Below are 18,521 nucleotides of genomic sequence, written 5' to 3' on the forward strand. Positions count from 1 at the left end.
TGCTCTCCCAGTTTACAATGTTACTCCACAGGCCACTACTCAGTGTTCTCGGGAACTTCTAGTACAGGGGCCCATGCCTGCCCCTCCCCTTTTTCTTAACAAAACAGAGTGTTGGACCCCACAAACCTCTAAATGCCCACACTCAACAAGTTGAAATGTCACAATTAAGGAAGATACTGCTCTAACCTCGGGACTGTTCTTTCTCTGTTCTTCCAAAATATACTCCTGCATCTCTCTACAGATTGAGGACACCTGTGCTCCAGTCATTCTCATCCCCAAACTAACCCTATACACACCAGGAGAGGTGTATGATGTCTTATCCACAGGGACAGAAGGAACCAGAACAAAGAGGTCAGCCACCTTGGCAGTACTGGTAGGAATTAGCCTCGTGGCATCAGTGGCAGCCACGGGACTCATGGCTGGAGGCTTGGGACACACGCTGATCTCAACCCAGCATCTTTCTCAAGAAACAGAGGATCTCAGACAAGAGCTCACTTCAACAGTGGAAACTACAGTCCAGTCAATCCAGTTCCTACAACAACAATTATCCTCCCTAGCTGAAGTTGCACTCCAGAACAGGCGAGCCCTGGATCTATTAACTGCAGAAAAAGGGGGAACCTGTATTTTTCTGGGTGAAGAATGCTGGTATTTTATCAACAAATCCGGTAAGGTTGAACATGATATAGAACGACTCAAACAGGTAGCAAAAAATCTTTCACTTAAAAATTCCCAGTACCAACAGTCATCTCAATGGGACACTTTTACAGGACTAACTCCTTGGCTTCTGCCGTTATTGGGCCCTCTGCTTTCTATCACTTTGGTGCTAACCATTGCTCTTTGCCTTGTCAGATATTTTCAGAACCAGATCCGAAAACTAACACATACTAATTTTAATCAGTTGTTACTTTCCTTCCCTTCACATGTATATGAATGCCTGTCAACCATCAAGGACCCTGTTCAGATGCATGGAGAGACAACCTCTGCTGCCTAGTGGACCCCTAAACCAGCCTACCCCCACCCCCCATGTCGACCCTGTCCAGCAGGAAGTAGCCAGATGACAACGGCGCCCCCATCCTATAACACAAAAGGCTGGAATGTTAGGGTTCCAAACAGCAGCAGTTTCCCCCCTCCCCAACAGGGACCTCACCTTGACCTTTGGAGTCAAGGGAAACAAACTCTGCTGAGAAGCAGCCTGCCTTTCCTCTGACCTCCAAAGATAAGCAGATTCTACCTGATAACCAGGTATTTTAGAAGCTGTTTTTCTCTCATCTTAAGAGGGAAAAAGTAAACACTTCCACACCCTAATCCTACCTGCTTCCCCCTCCCTGATTTCTCCCTCAAACATTCCCCCCTTCCACACCCTAAAGCCCCCATATATAAAGTCCCAGCTCACAACCCGTGGGCTGACATCTTTCCCTTCCCTTCTCTGACATCTTTCCCTTCCCCAAGGGAAAGGTGCCCCGTGCGAAATAAATCTGTATCCTGCTGAGAATTTTATCTGTGCCTCGGTGCCTCCTCCATCCATCTGCTCGTGCTCTCCACCGCACGCTCTCTCCAACACTTTTACCTATCAACCTGTGTTAGGGCAGATGGACAGGAGTTTTATTTACTCACTTTTTGGTGACACTTGGGATTGAACCCAAGCCCTTACACATCATAAGGAAACACTTTACCCTTGAGCTCCAACAATAGTCTGTTAGGTAAGAACTAAGTTTCTAATTTTGGATCAGTGTGTAAGAGTCAAGAATCTTTTCTATCTGTTGATCACCACCTCAAAATGCTCAGCATAGTAGGTGCATGAAAATTATTTGCTAAATGAACAAACAAGGACTTGAAGTCCCAGAGTAAGCAAATTTCCCAAAGAAAATAGGCTCAAGATCACTTTAGCTCTTTCTCCAGAGCATTCCTTAAATAACCCCTTTGTAGGCTGCTGAGCCTCAAAAGTTTAAGAGAAAGGGTCTCATCTGGAATATACCTTGAATGCCATTTGAAAGAATGAATTGGGACTTCAGAACTTAACACACTGTCAAATACTGACTAAAAAGATTACTTTAAAGAATAACTCAGGTGGCTGGAGAGATGGTTCAGTGGTTAAGAGCATTGGCTATTCTTGCAGAAGACCCGGGTTCGAATCCCAGCATCCACATGGCAGCTAACAACTGTCTGTAACTCCAGTCCTAGGGGATCCAACAGCCTCTTCTGACCTCCGTGGGCATTGCACAACATGGGTGCACTTACCTACATGCAGGTAATACACACATACACATAAAAATAAAAATAATAAATACAATTTAAAATAAATAAATCAAAAAATTTAAGTAAATAAAAAATAATAAATGTTTTCCACAATCACCTTATTTAATCACTATCAAATATATAAGAGAAATTCAAATACAACTCTTAGTTTATATTTTTGATAGAGGTTAGCTTTCTTCTAGATTTATTATGCTTGTCAATTTCCTTTACTGTCCACGTCAATCCCTTGTCAACCCTGACCACCCCTTCAAGGCTTCATTTAATTTACAAGATCTGCATGAGTTCTTCAGGTGATAAGCCTGCCAGCTTTATCAAATGCTGCAAGTATTTCTCTCAACTTTGCCATTTGACTTCTGGGGCATTACAACTTTGAGGACATTCACTATACTCTTTTATATTCTTTTACAGTTTTATGTCCTAGAGGCAACCAGCGAATTTTTCTCTGTGATACTCTCCTTTGGTAATGTGCTCAGAGGTGCTCAACAAACATTACACAATCCATACACATGTACAAGTAAAAGATGCAGCATTTAAATGTTCGATACATTTGGAATTTATTTTTGTACTTAAGACACAGATTTTCCCCCTTAAAGAGCTAATCAAGTATTTCAGGAGTATTGTGAAGAAAGCAGAGTGCCCCTAAGGACTGGAAATGTCATATTTACCAGAGGATATGTCTAATACACCGAATACTCTTCAAACTAGGATCATCTTCATTGGTCTATATATTTTTACATAATAGTAAAATTTTAATTATATGCCTCTATATTCTGAAAGATAGTAACTGATAGCTCCGCATTTTTTTTTTTTTTTTTTGTCTTTTTGAGACAGGGTCTCCCTGTAGCCCCAGTTGACCTGGAACTCACTATGTAGACCAGGCTGGCCTTGAACTTACAGAGATCTGTCTGCTTCTGCCTCCCAGTGCTGAGGCTAAAGGTATGCACTACCATGCCCAGCAATAGTTCCACACTTAACTTTAGTAATCTTTCATTATCATCAGAAAATTTTACTACAATCACACATGCTTAATTAATTTCAGGAAACTGAAGTGTTTACAATATTGACTCTTTACCAGAGTCAGTATTGTCAGGCTGCAAGACAAATGCTTTGGGGACCACTTTACCCTGCAAGAACACCACCAGGTTCTCAGTGGTCAGAAAAATAGTCTCCCTATGTCAGGGAGGGGAAAAGTAGTCTAACTTAAAAATATACCAGACCCTTCTCTTTTTTAATTATTTATTTAAAAATACTTTATTTATTATTTTTATTTTGCATGTATGAGTGTATTGCCTGCACGTATGTAAGTGTATCCATGTCGTGCAATGCCTGTGGAGATCAGAAGAAGGCATTAGATCCCATGGAACTGGAGTTATGAATGGCTGTTAGCTGCCATGTGGGTGCTGAGAATTGAATTCAGGTCCTCTGCAAGAGCAGCCAGTGCTCTTAACTGCCAAGCCATCTCTTCAGCCTCAATTATTGGCTTTTTATTTATTACTATTATTGTGTGTATAAGATGTGTGTGTGTATGCAGTTATGAGTGTGCCACTGTGCAGGTGTGGAGATCAGAGGAAAACTTTTGGGAGTTGGTTCTCTCCTTCCACCTTGATTTTGAGGCAACATCTCTCTTGTTGATTGCTACTATATGTAACTCTGATCTAGGTCATTGTTCAGTCTCTACTATGTTTATGTTTTATAACTTTTGTTGAAAGGCACACATGACAAACACTGTGGCAGTGAGATCTTAGCAGTGTGGTGGTGATGTATGGAGAAGACTCTGTAGAGGTCCTGTGGTAAGTGCTGGGTTTTGGTGAGCACATGCTTCTGAGGTGTGAATTTCAGTAGGGTTTTCAGTTTTTTCTTTTTCTCTTATGTGGGATGGAATGGCTAGACTAGAGTCGATATGGCCTATTTTCGTCTTTCTAGGTTGGGTAGGTCATCCGAGAAAAAAAAAAATTAAACTTTGGCAAAGTAATTCTTCTTGAGAACAGACCATGTTAAGAGGAATAGAAGGGGGCTGGTGAGATGAGATGGCTCAGTGGGTACAAGCACTTGCCTCATAAGCATGAGGGCGGGAGTTCAGACCCTCAGTGCTCATGCAATGCTGGCAGGCATGGTGGCACGCCCATAATCTCAGTGTTTGAGAGGTACAGACAGTAGAACCTTGGAGCAAGCTTGCTATCAACACCAGCCAAATGGGTGCGTTCTGGGCTCAAGCAAGAGACCCTGTCTCAATATATAAGCCAAAAGGAAGGCACATAATGTCAGCTTCTAACCTCCACAAGTGTTACACACACACATACCCCATATACACAAGAATAAATAATGTTTTAAAAATCCCTTCAGAAGTGGGAGGTGGGTAAGAGAGGGTAATACCGGGAGAGGGTGAATGTAGTCAAAATACATTATATACCTACATGAAATTGTCAAAGAATAAACATTATTCTTCAACTTTCTTTCAACTCTCTATATAAGGTGTATCTGAAACATAACCCTGAATGAGGATGGTAACATTTTATGGGCTGGGGTTCTAGACTGAATAAAAAGAGGAAAATGAGAAAGCCCACTGAGGGCCAGCATCTGCCTTTCTCTGCTTCTCCACTGCAGTGTGACTCTGCCTTTGTGCCCCCATCTCCGTGCCTTCGGCATGGTGGATGAAACCACTCAAACCAGGAACCCCAAACACCCCTTCTTGCCTTAAGTTGCTTCTGTCCAATATTTTGTCATAGCAATGGGAAAATTAACAGAGAGAGTAAAATACAATGTTTTCTTATTTAGCAATCTAATGGGTAACTGTTGGCCCAAACTAATACTAGCAACAATGCACTCATGACTGAGAATACTTTGTTACTAAAAGGTACTTTGGACCAGAAAGCTAGCTAAGTCTGAAGACCCGAGTTCCATCCTCTGAATACTCATAGTAGAAGGAGAGAATCTACTTCTGAGAGTTGTCTTCTGACTTCCATGTGTGCACTATAGTGTGCATAAATATCCAAAAAGTCACATAATAAACAAAGAAATATAATAAAAATATTACTCATGAAGGAGTACTATGCTATTTGAGAGTGGATTTGAACTAATTATAAATGGATATTATAAATTCTAGAGCTGCAACTAAAAAAGGCAAAAACTAAAAGATGTGTTGTTTTAAAAAGGAATCAAAATCAAATAAAATGTTCAATCAAAACTACAAAAGAAACAACAATTAAGGAAGACAAACACAAGAACAAATATGGTAGATATGAATCCAATGATATCAGTAATGATTCTGAATAGCAACCATCTAAAAACATCATTTAAAAGGAAGAAGGTGGGTTGGAGAGAGGGCTCAGCAGTTAAGAGCCCTGCCTGCTCTTGCGGAGGACCCAGGTTCGATTTCCAGCACCCACATGGCAGCTAACAACCATCTGTGATTTCATTTCCAGGGTATCGAACACCTTCTTCTGACCTCCGAGGGCACTGCACGCATGGGTGCACTTTTACACATGGAGGCAGTATACTCATACACATAAAAAATAAAAATAAAATAAAATATTTTTTAAAAAAGAACTTGTCAGAGCAGGATCATAAAATAAAACCCAACTAACTAGATGTTGGTTGTGAGAAACCTACTTTAAATAAATAAAATCACAGAATGATTAAAAGTCAAAGGAAGAGCCAGGCATGGTGGTGCTTGCCTATAATCTTAGTACTCTGGAGGCTGAGGCAAGAGGATCAAGAGATTGAGGCTACTATGGTACACAGGGTGGGATCTGGTCTCACTGTCCCCTGCCCAAAAGAAGAAAAGTAATGTGGAAATATATATTTATCAAAGACTAATCAAAACAAAGTTGGAGACGCTACACAGCTATTTCAGATAGAGCAGACTTCAGAGGAAAGAAAGTCATTGGAGGAAGAATGGGAACCACATTACAGAGGGGTCAATATCTGAGAAAGACACAGCACTCTTTAGTGAATAGACAGATCAAAACATGTATATCAGTACTTAGAGAACTATAAAAGGAAGCACCCTGTAGTGGAGGGAAGACTGTAACAGCTCTCAGAAACTGTTCCCAGAAAGCAGAAAGTCTGCACAGACACAGATGAACAATTCAGCACTGTCAGTGGCATCAATGGGCCCCATACTCAACAGCAGCAAGTGCACACTTTAGAAACGCATGTGCAACACACACCAGGACAGACGACATTCTGGGCTGTCAAACACACTTAGCAAATATAAAAGAACAAAAGCCACATAATACCTGCTTTCAGATCATAGTTGAATTAAAGGAGAAATCAACACCAGGAAGAAAACTGGAACATCTTCAAACACATGGAGATTAAAGAACACATTTCTAAATAACAACTCAATTCAAACTGGGCCTTTGTTGCCCCCCACCCCCGTGCTGCTGGTGGGCTGGGCACCTCTTTTGTAAAGCATCAGCAGGGAAGACTCTGGTGCTCACTGTGGCTGATGAAAAGCCCAAGGAAGAGGTGCTGACAGAGCCTTAAGGATACTGAAATGAAGAGCTCAGGGCAGCAAGGCTCTGTGGTGCAATACAAGGTAAAGAGGCACACCCCCACCGGGTGAACTATGAAAGTGTATGTGAAGGGCAGGGCTTGTCAGCTAACCAATGAAGCAGACATCTGCACAACTGGATGTGGAAGACTAAGATACAATTCCTTTGCTTAGCAGGAGACAGGCTTGTTTAGTAAAAACAGCGCTTGCTACCTGAGTCCAGAAAATTCTGCTATAGACCAAGAATATATTCTCAATTACAAAGTTGCAAGTGTCTACACCCTGACCTCTGCAGAAGAGGATTTTCTGTCCCTTCATGTCCCCTTGGCCATTCGTTCACTGCACACGAAGTGAGTGCTGCATGTGCGCAACCATGCTACTGTCTTCTGAAAACTAAAAGGCAACAGTGTGTTTGGGTTGATACAAAATGAAGACAGATGGGGGAAATACCAGATTTGTGAAAATATGCCCTTTCTCCATCAGAGATGCTTATTCGGGTCTCACATTCACATTCTGGTAGTTATTTTGCCCTTATTACTTTTAACAAAACAGTAACATAAATCCCAGGCATATATATACAATTGGAGAATTTTAATGTTTTCCATTTATCATTATAAAACCAAGGATAACTTTACAACTATTTTGTATACCACTATTACACGTAGGAGAAACTATCATTAACTCCAGATAAACTACTTAAAATTTTTTTTTGCTTTTAAATCATGTGTCTTGATTAAATAAAATTAAAATTATTTGGAATTGAAAATTGGCAAAAGATCTGGATAGTTCACCAAAGAATATGCAGGTGGTAACTAAGCATATGAAAAGATGTCCAACGTCACTGTCATTAAGGAATTATAAATTAAAAGGAAAACATGCATAATACGGCTACGTACCTTTTAAAGGGTCAAAATCTCAAACACTGACAACCCCACATGATGAAACAGGTGTGAAGCAACAGGAACGCTCCTTGTCGCTGGTGGAAATGCAACACAGCATGGGCACTTTGCATGAGAGCTGCCAGTGTGCTGCCAAACTAACATGGTTTCTCCACAAGATCCAGCAACTGTGCTCTTTAGCCTTTGCCCAAATGAGCTGAGAACATCGCCACACAAAAGCACGACACCTGTGTTCGAAACTGCCAAGCCAAGATGCTCCTCAGTAGCTGAATGGACAAATGGCCTACACCACATCCAGAAAGTATGTACTGGAGAGATGGCTCAGTGGTTAAGAGCACTGGCTGCTCCTGCAGAGGACCTGGGTTTGGTTCCCAACACCCACATAGTGACTTACAACCACCTGTATCTTCAGTTCCAGGGAATCGGATGCCCTTTCCATGGGCATTGCTTACATGTAGTGCACTTACATACATGCAGGCAAAACACTCATACACATCAAAAAGAAAAACAAATAATTTTAAAAGTATACTACCTGAAGTTTTAAAAAAGAGCTTCTACAGTATTGACTCCCAATAACTTATTTTATACCCACAGATTAATGCATCTCTCAACTCTCACTAGAGAAGTTTCCTTATACAACAGACGGTGATTAACACAGAAACCCACAACTGGCCAATGTACAGAGAACAAGAGGCTGCAGACCACTTATTCCTGAATAGGACACCTGTATCAAACTTCTGCCTCTCAAGGCTCAAGGATCATTGTGGAAGAGGGGGCAGAAAGAATATAAGGGCCAAAGGTGGTAGATGACCACAAGGAAACAGTTTTCCAGATAGTATAAGGGCCAGAGGTGGTAGATGACCACAAGGAGACAGTTCTCCAGATAGCTTGTCAGTTAGTTACTCACATGAACTCACAGCAATGCTGACGGCACGGACAAGTCCTGTGCAAGCTCAAACCAAACAAAATCCAAGTACAGCTATGAGGAAGTGGGTAAGAAACTCCGACTCAACCTAAGGAAATTGTGGCAATTGATTGCTGCTGGGAGGGACAGAGACAATCTCTTTCAAGGCTGAGACTCTTGGTAGATTAACCAGGCTCCAGTGGATGGACCCACACTGAAGGACATTTGAGGACACATATTAGACTCTATAGGATATATATATATATATATATTAGACTACATTAAATTGTGGGGGGGGCAATAAAGGGAGGTGTCAAGAGGGGAGGGAATCTAAATACCATGAAATAATATTGTATGAAAATCACAAAAATTAAATTAAAATAAGAAAAAAAAAAAAAAAAAGGAAAACCAGTAAGGAAGCACTTCTAAACTGTGAGGCAGTGGGAGGAAACCTAAGGCATACTCCTGAGTGAAAGAAGATGATGTGGAAGAGGCTAAAAGACTGCAGCCAGGTCACACTCCAGAAACGCAAAATGACGGAGACAGCACAAAAGATGTGTGGTTACCAGGAGTCACGGGAGAAGGGGCCAACAGAGCACAGAGGGTTTGGGGGACAATAAAGTAATCCCCTTGCTTCTATAATGTTAGATACATGTCACACATTTGTCCAATCCACATAAATGCAGCTCAGGAGTGAAGCCTAATGTAAATGTGGCACAGAGTCGAGTCGGCAGACCCCACCGCTTTCCTGTAGCACTCTGACAGCAGGGTTGGGGGGGTGTCATCTTTATACCCCACTCCATACTGATATGACGTTAAAGGTGCTCTGAAAACAGAATTTATTAATTTAAAATCTTTACTGTTTAAAATATTTCAGAAATTTAAAAAAGGCAAAACATTTGACTTTTAGACAGATTTGTGAGAGACTTCAGATGCAGGCCAGTGCTGAAATTCTAGGCTTCTGTGGACTTGTTTCTCAGGATCCCACTATTTGCACACTGGCTTTCCACTGTTCATCTTCAATGTCTAACACACTTTCTCCAGTTTTCAGTCCTTTTTGGTTCTCTCCCTAACATTCTGTAACAAAATTTCAAGTATTTTTCTATATCACTGACTCCGTTTCCAGCAAGACCAATTCCTGACTATGAACAAGCTACACTGGAATTATTTTATTTTTTCCAGTCCTTCATTGTTTTCCATCTTTGGTGGAGATTTTACCCCTGCCCCCATGTGTATATGTATGTAGTGGTGCATATGTGTGTATGCATATGGAGGCCTGAAGCCAGATACCTTCCCTCAATTACTCTATTTTTTGAAACAAGGTCTCCCACTGAACCCCAAGCTCACCAATTTGGCTAGGCGGGCAGGCCAATAAGTTGCAGGGATCCACCTGCCTACATGCCCCACCCAAGGCTAGGGTTACAGGCACATGCCAAGTTCAGGCTTTTATGTGGTCTGGGGATCTAAGGTCAGGCCCTTGTGTTTGTGTGGCAGGCACTTTACTTGACTGTGCCACCTCCCCAGTCCATTACCTCCTTTTCTACTGGTTTATAACATCCATATTTATTGACTTTTATTTGGGACACCAAGAGACATCATGTTAATTGACCACTGATAAATAAATCTTTTTACAAGTGTTCTAATTCTTGGGTACAGATCGCCCTTCATATCCATGGATTCTACACTTGCAGATACAGTTGACCACTGACCCAAAATGCTGGTAGAACAGTGCACCCCTACTGGGCATGATACAAGCTTTTCTCTTGTCATTATTCCCTAAACAATACAGTGTGGCAACTACATGCACAGCACATGTACTGTATCAGGTATGATAAGTAATCTCAAGGTGATATGAAGCACACAGGAAAATGCTCACAAGCTAAATATAAATACTGTATTGTTTCCTCTGAGAGACTCAAGGATCTGTGCATTCTGGTGTTTGCAGAGCTCTGAGAACCAATCCCCCAAACTCTGGGAGACCTGTACTGTTGTTTTCTGTTATAGAAAACTAATCTATTTAGGCTACCTTTTCTAACTTTTTTAAATGCTGAGCATCTTGTCCCCGTACTTCCTTGCCCACACTGATGGAATCTTCTAAGAACCTAAGTTGTGTCAGCTGTAAATTCATGACTCAGTAGCCCTTGGGGCTCAGTGGAGAGCAGCCACTGCCACAGAGGGGCCTGAAGTCAACTTTACAACCTCATCAGGATGAGGGAGATGATTTCTGAGTTTGGTGAATCCAGGAAGCATCCCTGCTTGCAATACAACATCTCTCTGATGGAGGTGATGTGGCTGTGCCCAGTCCCCCAGCATGTTACTATTATTGACATGTCCAAGAAGGTCCCACCAGGGGAAACTGTTGGTGTGGTCTCTCTTGTCTTCAGAGGGCAGATTCTGCTGGTGGAAGGGAATCCAAGTATCAGTGGTATTTCTTAACTATTTTGGAATCTTCCAATTTAAAGCAAGTGAAGATCCAGCTTGTATCTTGTGCATTAACTTCCTATGACATTACCCTAATCTTGTAATGAGAGGAGTTGAGGTCCAGACTCAATGCTGTGGGGTTTTTGGTTTTTCTCTTTCCTGCCTTTTTTTTCTTTTTTCTTTTTTTTTTTTTTTTTTTTTTAGACAGGGTCTCCCTGTAGCCCCAGCTGGCCTGGAACTCACTATGTAGACCAAGCTGGCCTTGAACTCGCAGACAGAGATCCACCTGCCTGTCTCCCAAGTGCTGGGATTAAAGGTATGCACCACCACGCCTGGCTCAATGCTATGTTTTTAATATGACAGTATTTATGTGCTTACATCAGATTATAGGGAAGAAGACATGGGCTAGAAACAGCCTTCCAATTGCCACCTCCCTTAGATTTAAGCTTCAAATACCACAGATTATACACTGTGGAGTAAAATCACAAAGAAGAGGCACAAGTGCTGCTGAAGGAGGGCCAGGAAAGTGGGAAAGAGAGTGACATGGACTGGGTGAGGAAAAGAGAGAAAACCTTCCAGAGAAAACCCCCGGGTTGCATCCAGTCTTCAGCATCAAACAGGACTGAGGGTACCGTGAAGGGATTCATCTTCTAATTCCACCTTCTCTACTGCTATTTCACTGTCGCTTCTCTCCTCACCATGAAGTGCTACTAAGTACTCACACCTCTTTGGGTATACTGGATTGAGGGGTCTCTTATCCGGGGCTCCATGAAGAAAAAGGAAAGCAGATAGCAGTTGTGAGAGCAGAGCTTGCCTGTCCTTGAAATATGGCAGGGATGGGATGGGTCCTAAAGGAACAAAGGCAGAGGGTGTAGCACCTATGTCCCCCTCAGGTCTCAGCAGGCTCTACCTTATGGAGCCCACCCTGACTGGGTTTTCTAGGTGCTAAAGTTCTCTGGGCCCCAGAGATCTGAGGAATTCTGTGTGGTTCTGTCTGGAGTTCCTTCAGAGAGGTTCCGACTGATATTCTCTCAGCATTCAGCCCACATACTCTCATTTTGCTTGTATGTTGTAAAATAGGGAAGATGAAGACTCATCTGTTGAGGAAATACAAAGCCAGTTAAAGATCATGGGGAGCCCATTCAGGGAACTCAGCCACAGAGGAAGACCAAGGTGGATATTTAGAAGTCAGGAGAGACCTTTAATAAAACCCACAGTGAGTACTCTCAAGATCAGCCCAGCGCACACACAAGACTCTGTGGGGGTGCAGTATGGGGTCACTGGATCTGACCTTTGTAACTTCATACAACTAAACACATGTCACAGAGAAGCCAAGACGACTGATGGAAGGATGGGTGGAGCTATGTTATTAAAGCCTACTTGATGAAAAACCATTACAACAAAAATTGTACACCATGGTCCCAAGAATAAGGACATAGGCTCCACAAATAAATCTGAGGTGGGGTGGTGACTTAGCAACAGTGTTGGCATGATGGACAACCCACTTAGAGAAGAAGGAGAACAAAAACGAAAAGCCTCTTCCTTATACCATGTGTAGAATGAGCTTCTGCTATCTTAAAAGAACATAAAAGAAGTATATCCAGAGGCTGCAGAGATGGCTCAGCGGTTAGGAGCACTGGCTGCTCTTGCATAAGTCTTGGGTTGGATTCCCAACACCCACATAATGGCTAAAAATTGTCCATAACTCTAGTTCCAGGAGACTCTGACGCCCTCTTCTGACCTCTGAAGGCACTGCAGGACACAGGTGAGTTTGCATACATGCAGGCAGTACACTCATACACAAAAAGTAAAAATAATATTTTCACAAAAAGGAAGTATATCTAGACTCTGGCCTAAAAATACCATTGTATCTATCCCACAGAAAAAAATATTAGCAGAGTATATGATGTAGATGTAAGGACGTTTACTATCATTTGGGCAGAGGTAAAAATAAAGCAAAACACAATACATCAGCATGAAGATCTCTCCAGAGGAAAATAGCTAAGTAATCATATGTGTGTGTGTGTGTGTGTGTGTGTGTGTTGTGTACATATGTATGTAAGCATGTGTGTTGGTATATACACACATACATGTATGTCTCTGCTATCAAATATTTAGATACTTTATTAAAAAGACTCAATTAAATCTATAGCTACCTGGAAAGATATTTAAGATAATGTCAATGTAGGGAGTTAGGAGGCAGATTAACATATACAGTATGCCTGTTTTATTAAAAATATGCTAGTAACTAGGATAATGTTATATGCAGGAGTGCTCCAACCCTGGCCTCCTTACCCTTATTCTCATCACTTTCATACAATACACTGTGAACACTGGTGGGAAGAGGATTTGGTCACCTTGTCTGAGAAAGGGTTGCTGGTCTGAAAACAGACAACCATTGGCATGTCACATAATACAGTTTTGTATTTTTTTACTGGTTATAATGAAGATGGATTACTTTTATAATCTTTTAAAAAGGAACATATTTTGGACATGGAGCAAATACATGCAGCTGCACAGGAAAAGCTACTGCTTTTAACTGGTGTATTTGGGTACTCATAGCCAGCATCACCTTCCACATCACCTTCCCTGATCTAGTAGAAATGGTGTTTTAAGATTCTCAACTGAATAAAACAGACAAAGAACATGCCAAATCAAAATCAGCAGAAGAGGAGAATTATATCTCAGACACAGCACACCAGCTTCATATTTGCCATTGACCCAGGAGTTCAAATCATAAATCTGCTTCCATCACAAATAATCTGGGATCTGAAGTATTTGTATTGCTTTTCTTGGTTCCACAGGATGGTAGCATGGCAGATAATTGCTTCTTTAAAACCCTTTCAATGCTCCTAATCCCAGAGAGAAATTCTGATTCTGAATATTATCTGAATGTAAGGTCAAAGCCATCTGTGCAGTGTTTATAAAAGAACAGGCCAGTGGACAAGCTGACAAGACAAGAGAAAGCCAAGAAGAATGGAGATACATCTGCAGAACAGCCACTTTCTCTAAAACTGCATGCGAAGGCTGCAGGCACAACTCAGTGGCAGAGTGAACACCTAGTATGACAAGGCCCTGGATTTTGCCATGAAAGAACACATGCACGCACACATGGACACACATGAACAAACTGTACATTTGATTAAGAAAATAGAAGCACAAAGTACTTGTAGAAATGTGGTATTTTGTTCCTTGGGTCTAAATACAGTTTATACAGGTTTGGCTTTCTTGGGAGCCTAAACTGACACATATGCATGTAAGCATGTAATTATATACAACAGCATCATGAACGGTGTATGACTTATTACATCCCAACAGTGATGGTGGGAAACATAGATGGGAAACATGGATGTATGTAATAAATGAAAACACCCCACATGTGCAAGTTCACAGTTCCTAAAATTATATACTCCCTCTTAAAAGGGGAAAGTTGCTTTTCTGAGGCTCTCTTCATGGCTAACATTTCATCTTCAGAGGTAAGTGTCTTCTAACAGGCATAAGATAGATATAGTAACTCAGGTAGTATTAAAAGGCAAATAAGAAAATAAACAATTTAATATCATACTGAGCCAAAGCTCATCAATGGTCTAAATTCTCACCTGACCCAGGGGGCCTACAATGTATTCTTTGGAATGCAGTTATCACAAAGCTTCCCAGAGAAATGAAGGACATTTCCTCTTTGCCTACCACACCAGATCCCCACTGGCAGCCTAGTGCCTCCTTATGTAGGTCACTTTCACAGTCCCGAATCTGAGTTCATCCCAGACTCTTTGGAGACAAGAGTATGCAATCTGGGAACATTTACTTCAACTATAGCCCCACTAGCAGAGCTTTGAGAAAGCTCCAGTGAATGGACCTGACAGTCCCTGAGGGCTCCCCAGTGTGTCCCAGGAGAGAGGACCAAGGTACCCGGCATATCTCCACTCTGTTGGCAGCCTCTTCCATCTCTTCCCTGAGGGCATCAGCTTTGGCACCCGCAGGCTGAAGGCTGCTGGACAGCCCCGAAGACTTGGAAGTCTGCTGCCACCTGATGGAAAACAGGAGAAAAAGAGAACAGACATGAGACGGTAGAGCCCTGGGGATACAGTGGACTGCTGAGAAAATACCTGCAAGTATTACTCAGGGTACCACACACATACTAGAAGGGGGCTCATGTTTCCACAGTGTCATGGCTCAGTGATGCTGAGGACCAGGCAACCCTCACCCCACCCCAATAGGACAAGCATCCTCCAGTTAGCCACCATGCCCTCTGTTACCTTCCACATGCTAAAATCAAACGATCGCCACCACTGCTGTCCTATTTTCATTAATGTTATGTTTCACTGACAAACCCCAGTTGTTCACATTTATGGAGCACAGTATGACTTGCTGCTATCTGTACAACGTGGCATGATTAAATCAAGCTAATTAACACACCCATCGTACCACTTATTTTGGCCACGAGATACTTGAAATTTAATCAGACTCACTGTAGCTAATAACAATGCAGTCCATATTTCAAAGTAACTACTGCTGCCTTTTTAGCACAGTCTCTATTAATTAAGTTCCTCATGGGCACCTGAGTTTGGAACTGCGCCTACTTGGACGAAGTCCATAAAGGATGCCAGGTGAAAGGGAACATTAACATTAAATGCAAATCTGAAGGCAAAAATCTCCACTGATAAGCATGGAAAAGTGTCATATAAACATTTAGTCACATTTGTATTTCCACAAAAATTTATCTTTGCAGAGAGACACCTGCCCTTCCGAGGAAGCTTTCAGAAAACTTTTAGGGAGAAAAGCTGAAACTTCTGGTTGCTGAGTCATCATCGGGGGGTGACCAGAATAGTCCTGCTAAAGAGCAGGGCTCAGCAGTGCTCATCTTCAGTAGGGTCTGAGAACTCAATGGCTCATGGAGACCAGGAGGTAGGAGAAGCAACAGGTTGTTATCCCTAGTCCACCAGATCTCTTATCTTCTACTTGTCTGGAGATACAGAGCTATTCTAGATTGTAAGAAGCGCAACAGGGCAATCTGGATGATAAACGATAACATGCAGCCAAGCCTTACTCCATCCCTGGGAAGTTAGGAGGGAGGAGGAAGGGTTGGGGAACTCGATGGGGGACTTCCCTGCTTGCCTAAGATGGACTGATGGAGCCCAGGTAGGAATGTGGGTCAGGAGCTGCCAGGTACTTCAACTGACAAGAGAACCGAATCATTTTCCTGGGAACTTCCATGATGAAATATGGAAGAGATGAAAGTTTCTTTTAAATACCTTGTAAGCCAATAATTCATAGACCAAAAAAGGAAGCTCTGTGGCCTTGATCTGCCTCCCACCTGCATCCTCAGACCATGTCTGTAGTCTGCAACTGAGGTGCAAAACCAGAACAACACCCTCCCCCCCAATCTTGAGTCAAAAATCTAACCAGGGGTTGGAGAAATGGCTCAGTGGTTAAGAGCACTGGTTACTCTTGCAGAGAATATAGGTTCAGTTACTAACACCCACACGGCAGCTAATAACCATCTGTAACTCTAGGTCTAGGTGATATGATGCCCTCTTCTGGCCTCTGTGTGGACTGTACATGAGTGCACTTATATACATGCAGACAAAACATGTAAAATGAAAATCAAGTTTTAAAGTAAAAAATGAAATAAAATAATCTAACTAGCAGCTACTACCTAGTAGCTCTACTCAGTTTTTCTTCCCCCTTTTGTTATCTGCAGGAAAAACAGAAGAAGACAGGGCTATCTGGTACAAGAGGAATTAGAGACGTCTTCCTTAATAGCAGAAAGCAGTGAAATAAAGAAATCTCTCAGACTTTCAGAATACAACATAGTAAAATCCTTATTTAAAGGCTCTGGGACACTGAGCTGCTTAGAGGTCACAGGAAGTGACATATGCCCTGGCAAAGACTCTGATTCCAAGATAAGAATTAGGGAAAATTAGAAAAGAGATATTCTATTCAAAGTGATTTTAAAAATCTAGGCTGAAATAAGCTAGCAGAAAATGATTAATAAGAATCCCAGAGTGGTTCTTTCTTATAAACGCCGAATCTACACAAATGACATCGTTGACTGAAACCTCCCAGAGTTGCTTTAAATAAAGCATTAGAGAACTATGGGATGGGGTAAACAAAATATGAGGGGCCACAGCTGTAATCTGTATGAGACAGTAAATATACCTCCATGAAGATTACAGATCAAGATACAGCCACTATCTGACCATACCACCTGAAGAAAAACAACTGACTAATAGGTGTTTTTTTAAAAAAGTGTGTTGAGGGGCTGGAGAGGCAACTCAGTGGTTATGAGCACTAGCTGCTCTTGCAGAGAACCTGGGTTCAGTTCCAGTACCAACATGGTGGTGAGACCTCACTTTCTAGCTTACAGGTGGTGATGTCACTGCCCTCTGAGTGAATGAGAGAGAGTTTTCTCTTCTTTTCATAAGGCCAGCAATCATACCAAACCAGGGCTGTACTCCCCCCACTATGTGTAAGCTTCATTACCTTCTAAAGATCCCATCTTCAAGTATAGCTACAGGTCAGAGAGTCAGCAGAGGAATGCTGAGAGTGTCCAGTTCCCTCTCCAAGACCTAATGGCAGCTGATTAGCAAGACAGCATGTGGCCTGCACTCTGGAGGGTTAAGTTTGAGATCCATGTTCACAATAATGTGAGAAGGGGGATAGAGAGATGGTTCAGAGTATCAGAGCACTGGCTGTTCTTGTAGAGGACTTGGGTATATTTCCCAGCACCATGTGGCAGCTAGCAACCATCTGTAACTCTAGTTCCAAGAAGTCCAATGCCTTCTTCTGACCTCTATGGGCATTGCATGAAATGGGCACATTTACATACATGCAGGCAAAACACTCATACATAAAAATACACTGGCTGCTCTTGCAGAGGACCTGAGTTCAGTTCCCAGTACCTACATGGCAACTAACAATCATCCATAACTTGAGTTCTAGGGACTCCAACACCTTCTTCTGACCTCCACAAGCACTGCATGGCATGAGTACACTTACATACATTCAGGCAATATACTCATACACATAAAATTAATATATTTAAAAAAATTTTTAAAAATAACCCCCCCTGCCAAAAAAAAGTGAGGTGGCTTTGGGAAAGAATGGATCAACTTCTTTAACTACTGCCTAGTCAAACCTGTATGAAGAACAACAATTTTGCCCTATTCTTGTGAATCTGACTGACAAGCTTGAACTTGTGGTAATATTTTCAGTTTTCTTGAGGTTACCTCTATTCTGCCCATCCATAATCTTTTGTTCATCTTTTTGGTGTTTTGTTTTGTTTTAAGACATGGTCTTACCATGTAGCCCTGACTGGCCTGGAACTCATGATGCAAACTAGGCTGGCCTCCAGCTCACAGAGATTCATCTGCCTCTGTGTCCCAAGCACCTGGATTAAAGGTATGCACCGTCACTCCTGGCTTCCTTTATTCACCTTCTAAGCATCGGTTTTCTCTTGGGATGTTTAGGTCTATTTCATTGACTTGAAGCAGACAAGGCAGATTTACTTGAGTGGTGACAAATGTATGCATTTGATTCAGCCCTC

The 18,521-nt window shown here is 42.0% G+C and overlaps 1 protein-coding gene across 4 annotated transcripts in view; it reads right to left on the minus strand.

Moving 5' to 3' along the window:
• Nucleotides 1-18,521, minus strand: part of Arhgap44 (Rho GTPase activating protein 44) — a 224,381-nt gene that overhangs the window by 49,241 nt on the left and 156,619 nt on the right. For all 4 annotated transcript variants that reach the window (XM_008855690.2, XM_008855693.2, XM_008855691.3 and 1 more), the window contains exon 7: nucleotides 14,885-15,002. In XM_008855690.2, the coding sequence (XP_008853912.1) occupies nucleotides 14,885-15,002 (118 nt within the window). The remainder of the gene's footprint in view (nucleotides 1-14,884; nucleotides 15,003-18,521) is intronic.

The sequence above is a fragment of the Nannospalax galili genome, unplaced genomic scaffold (genome assembly GCF_000622305.1).
Source record: "Nannospalax galili isolate Female #2095 unplaced genomic scaffold, S.galili_v1.0 scaffold146, whole genome shotgun sequence".
In the NCBI taxonomy this organism is placed as follows: domain Eukaryota; kingdom Metazoa; phylum Chordata; class Mammalia; order Rodentia; family Spalacidae; genus Nannospalax; species Nannospalax galili.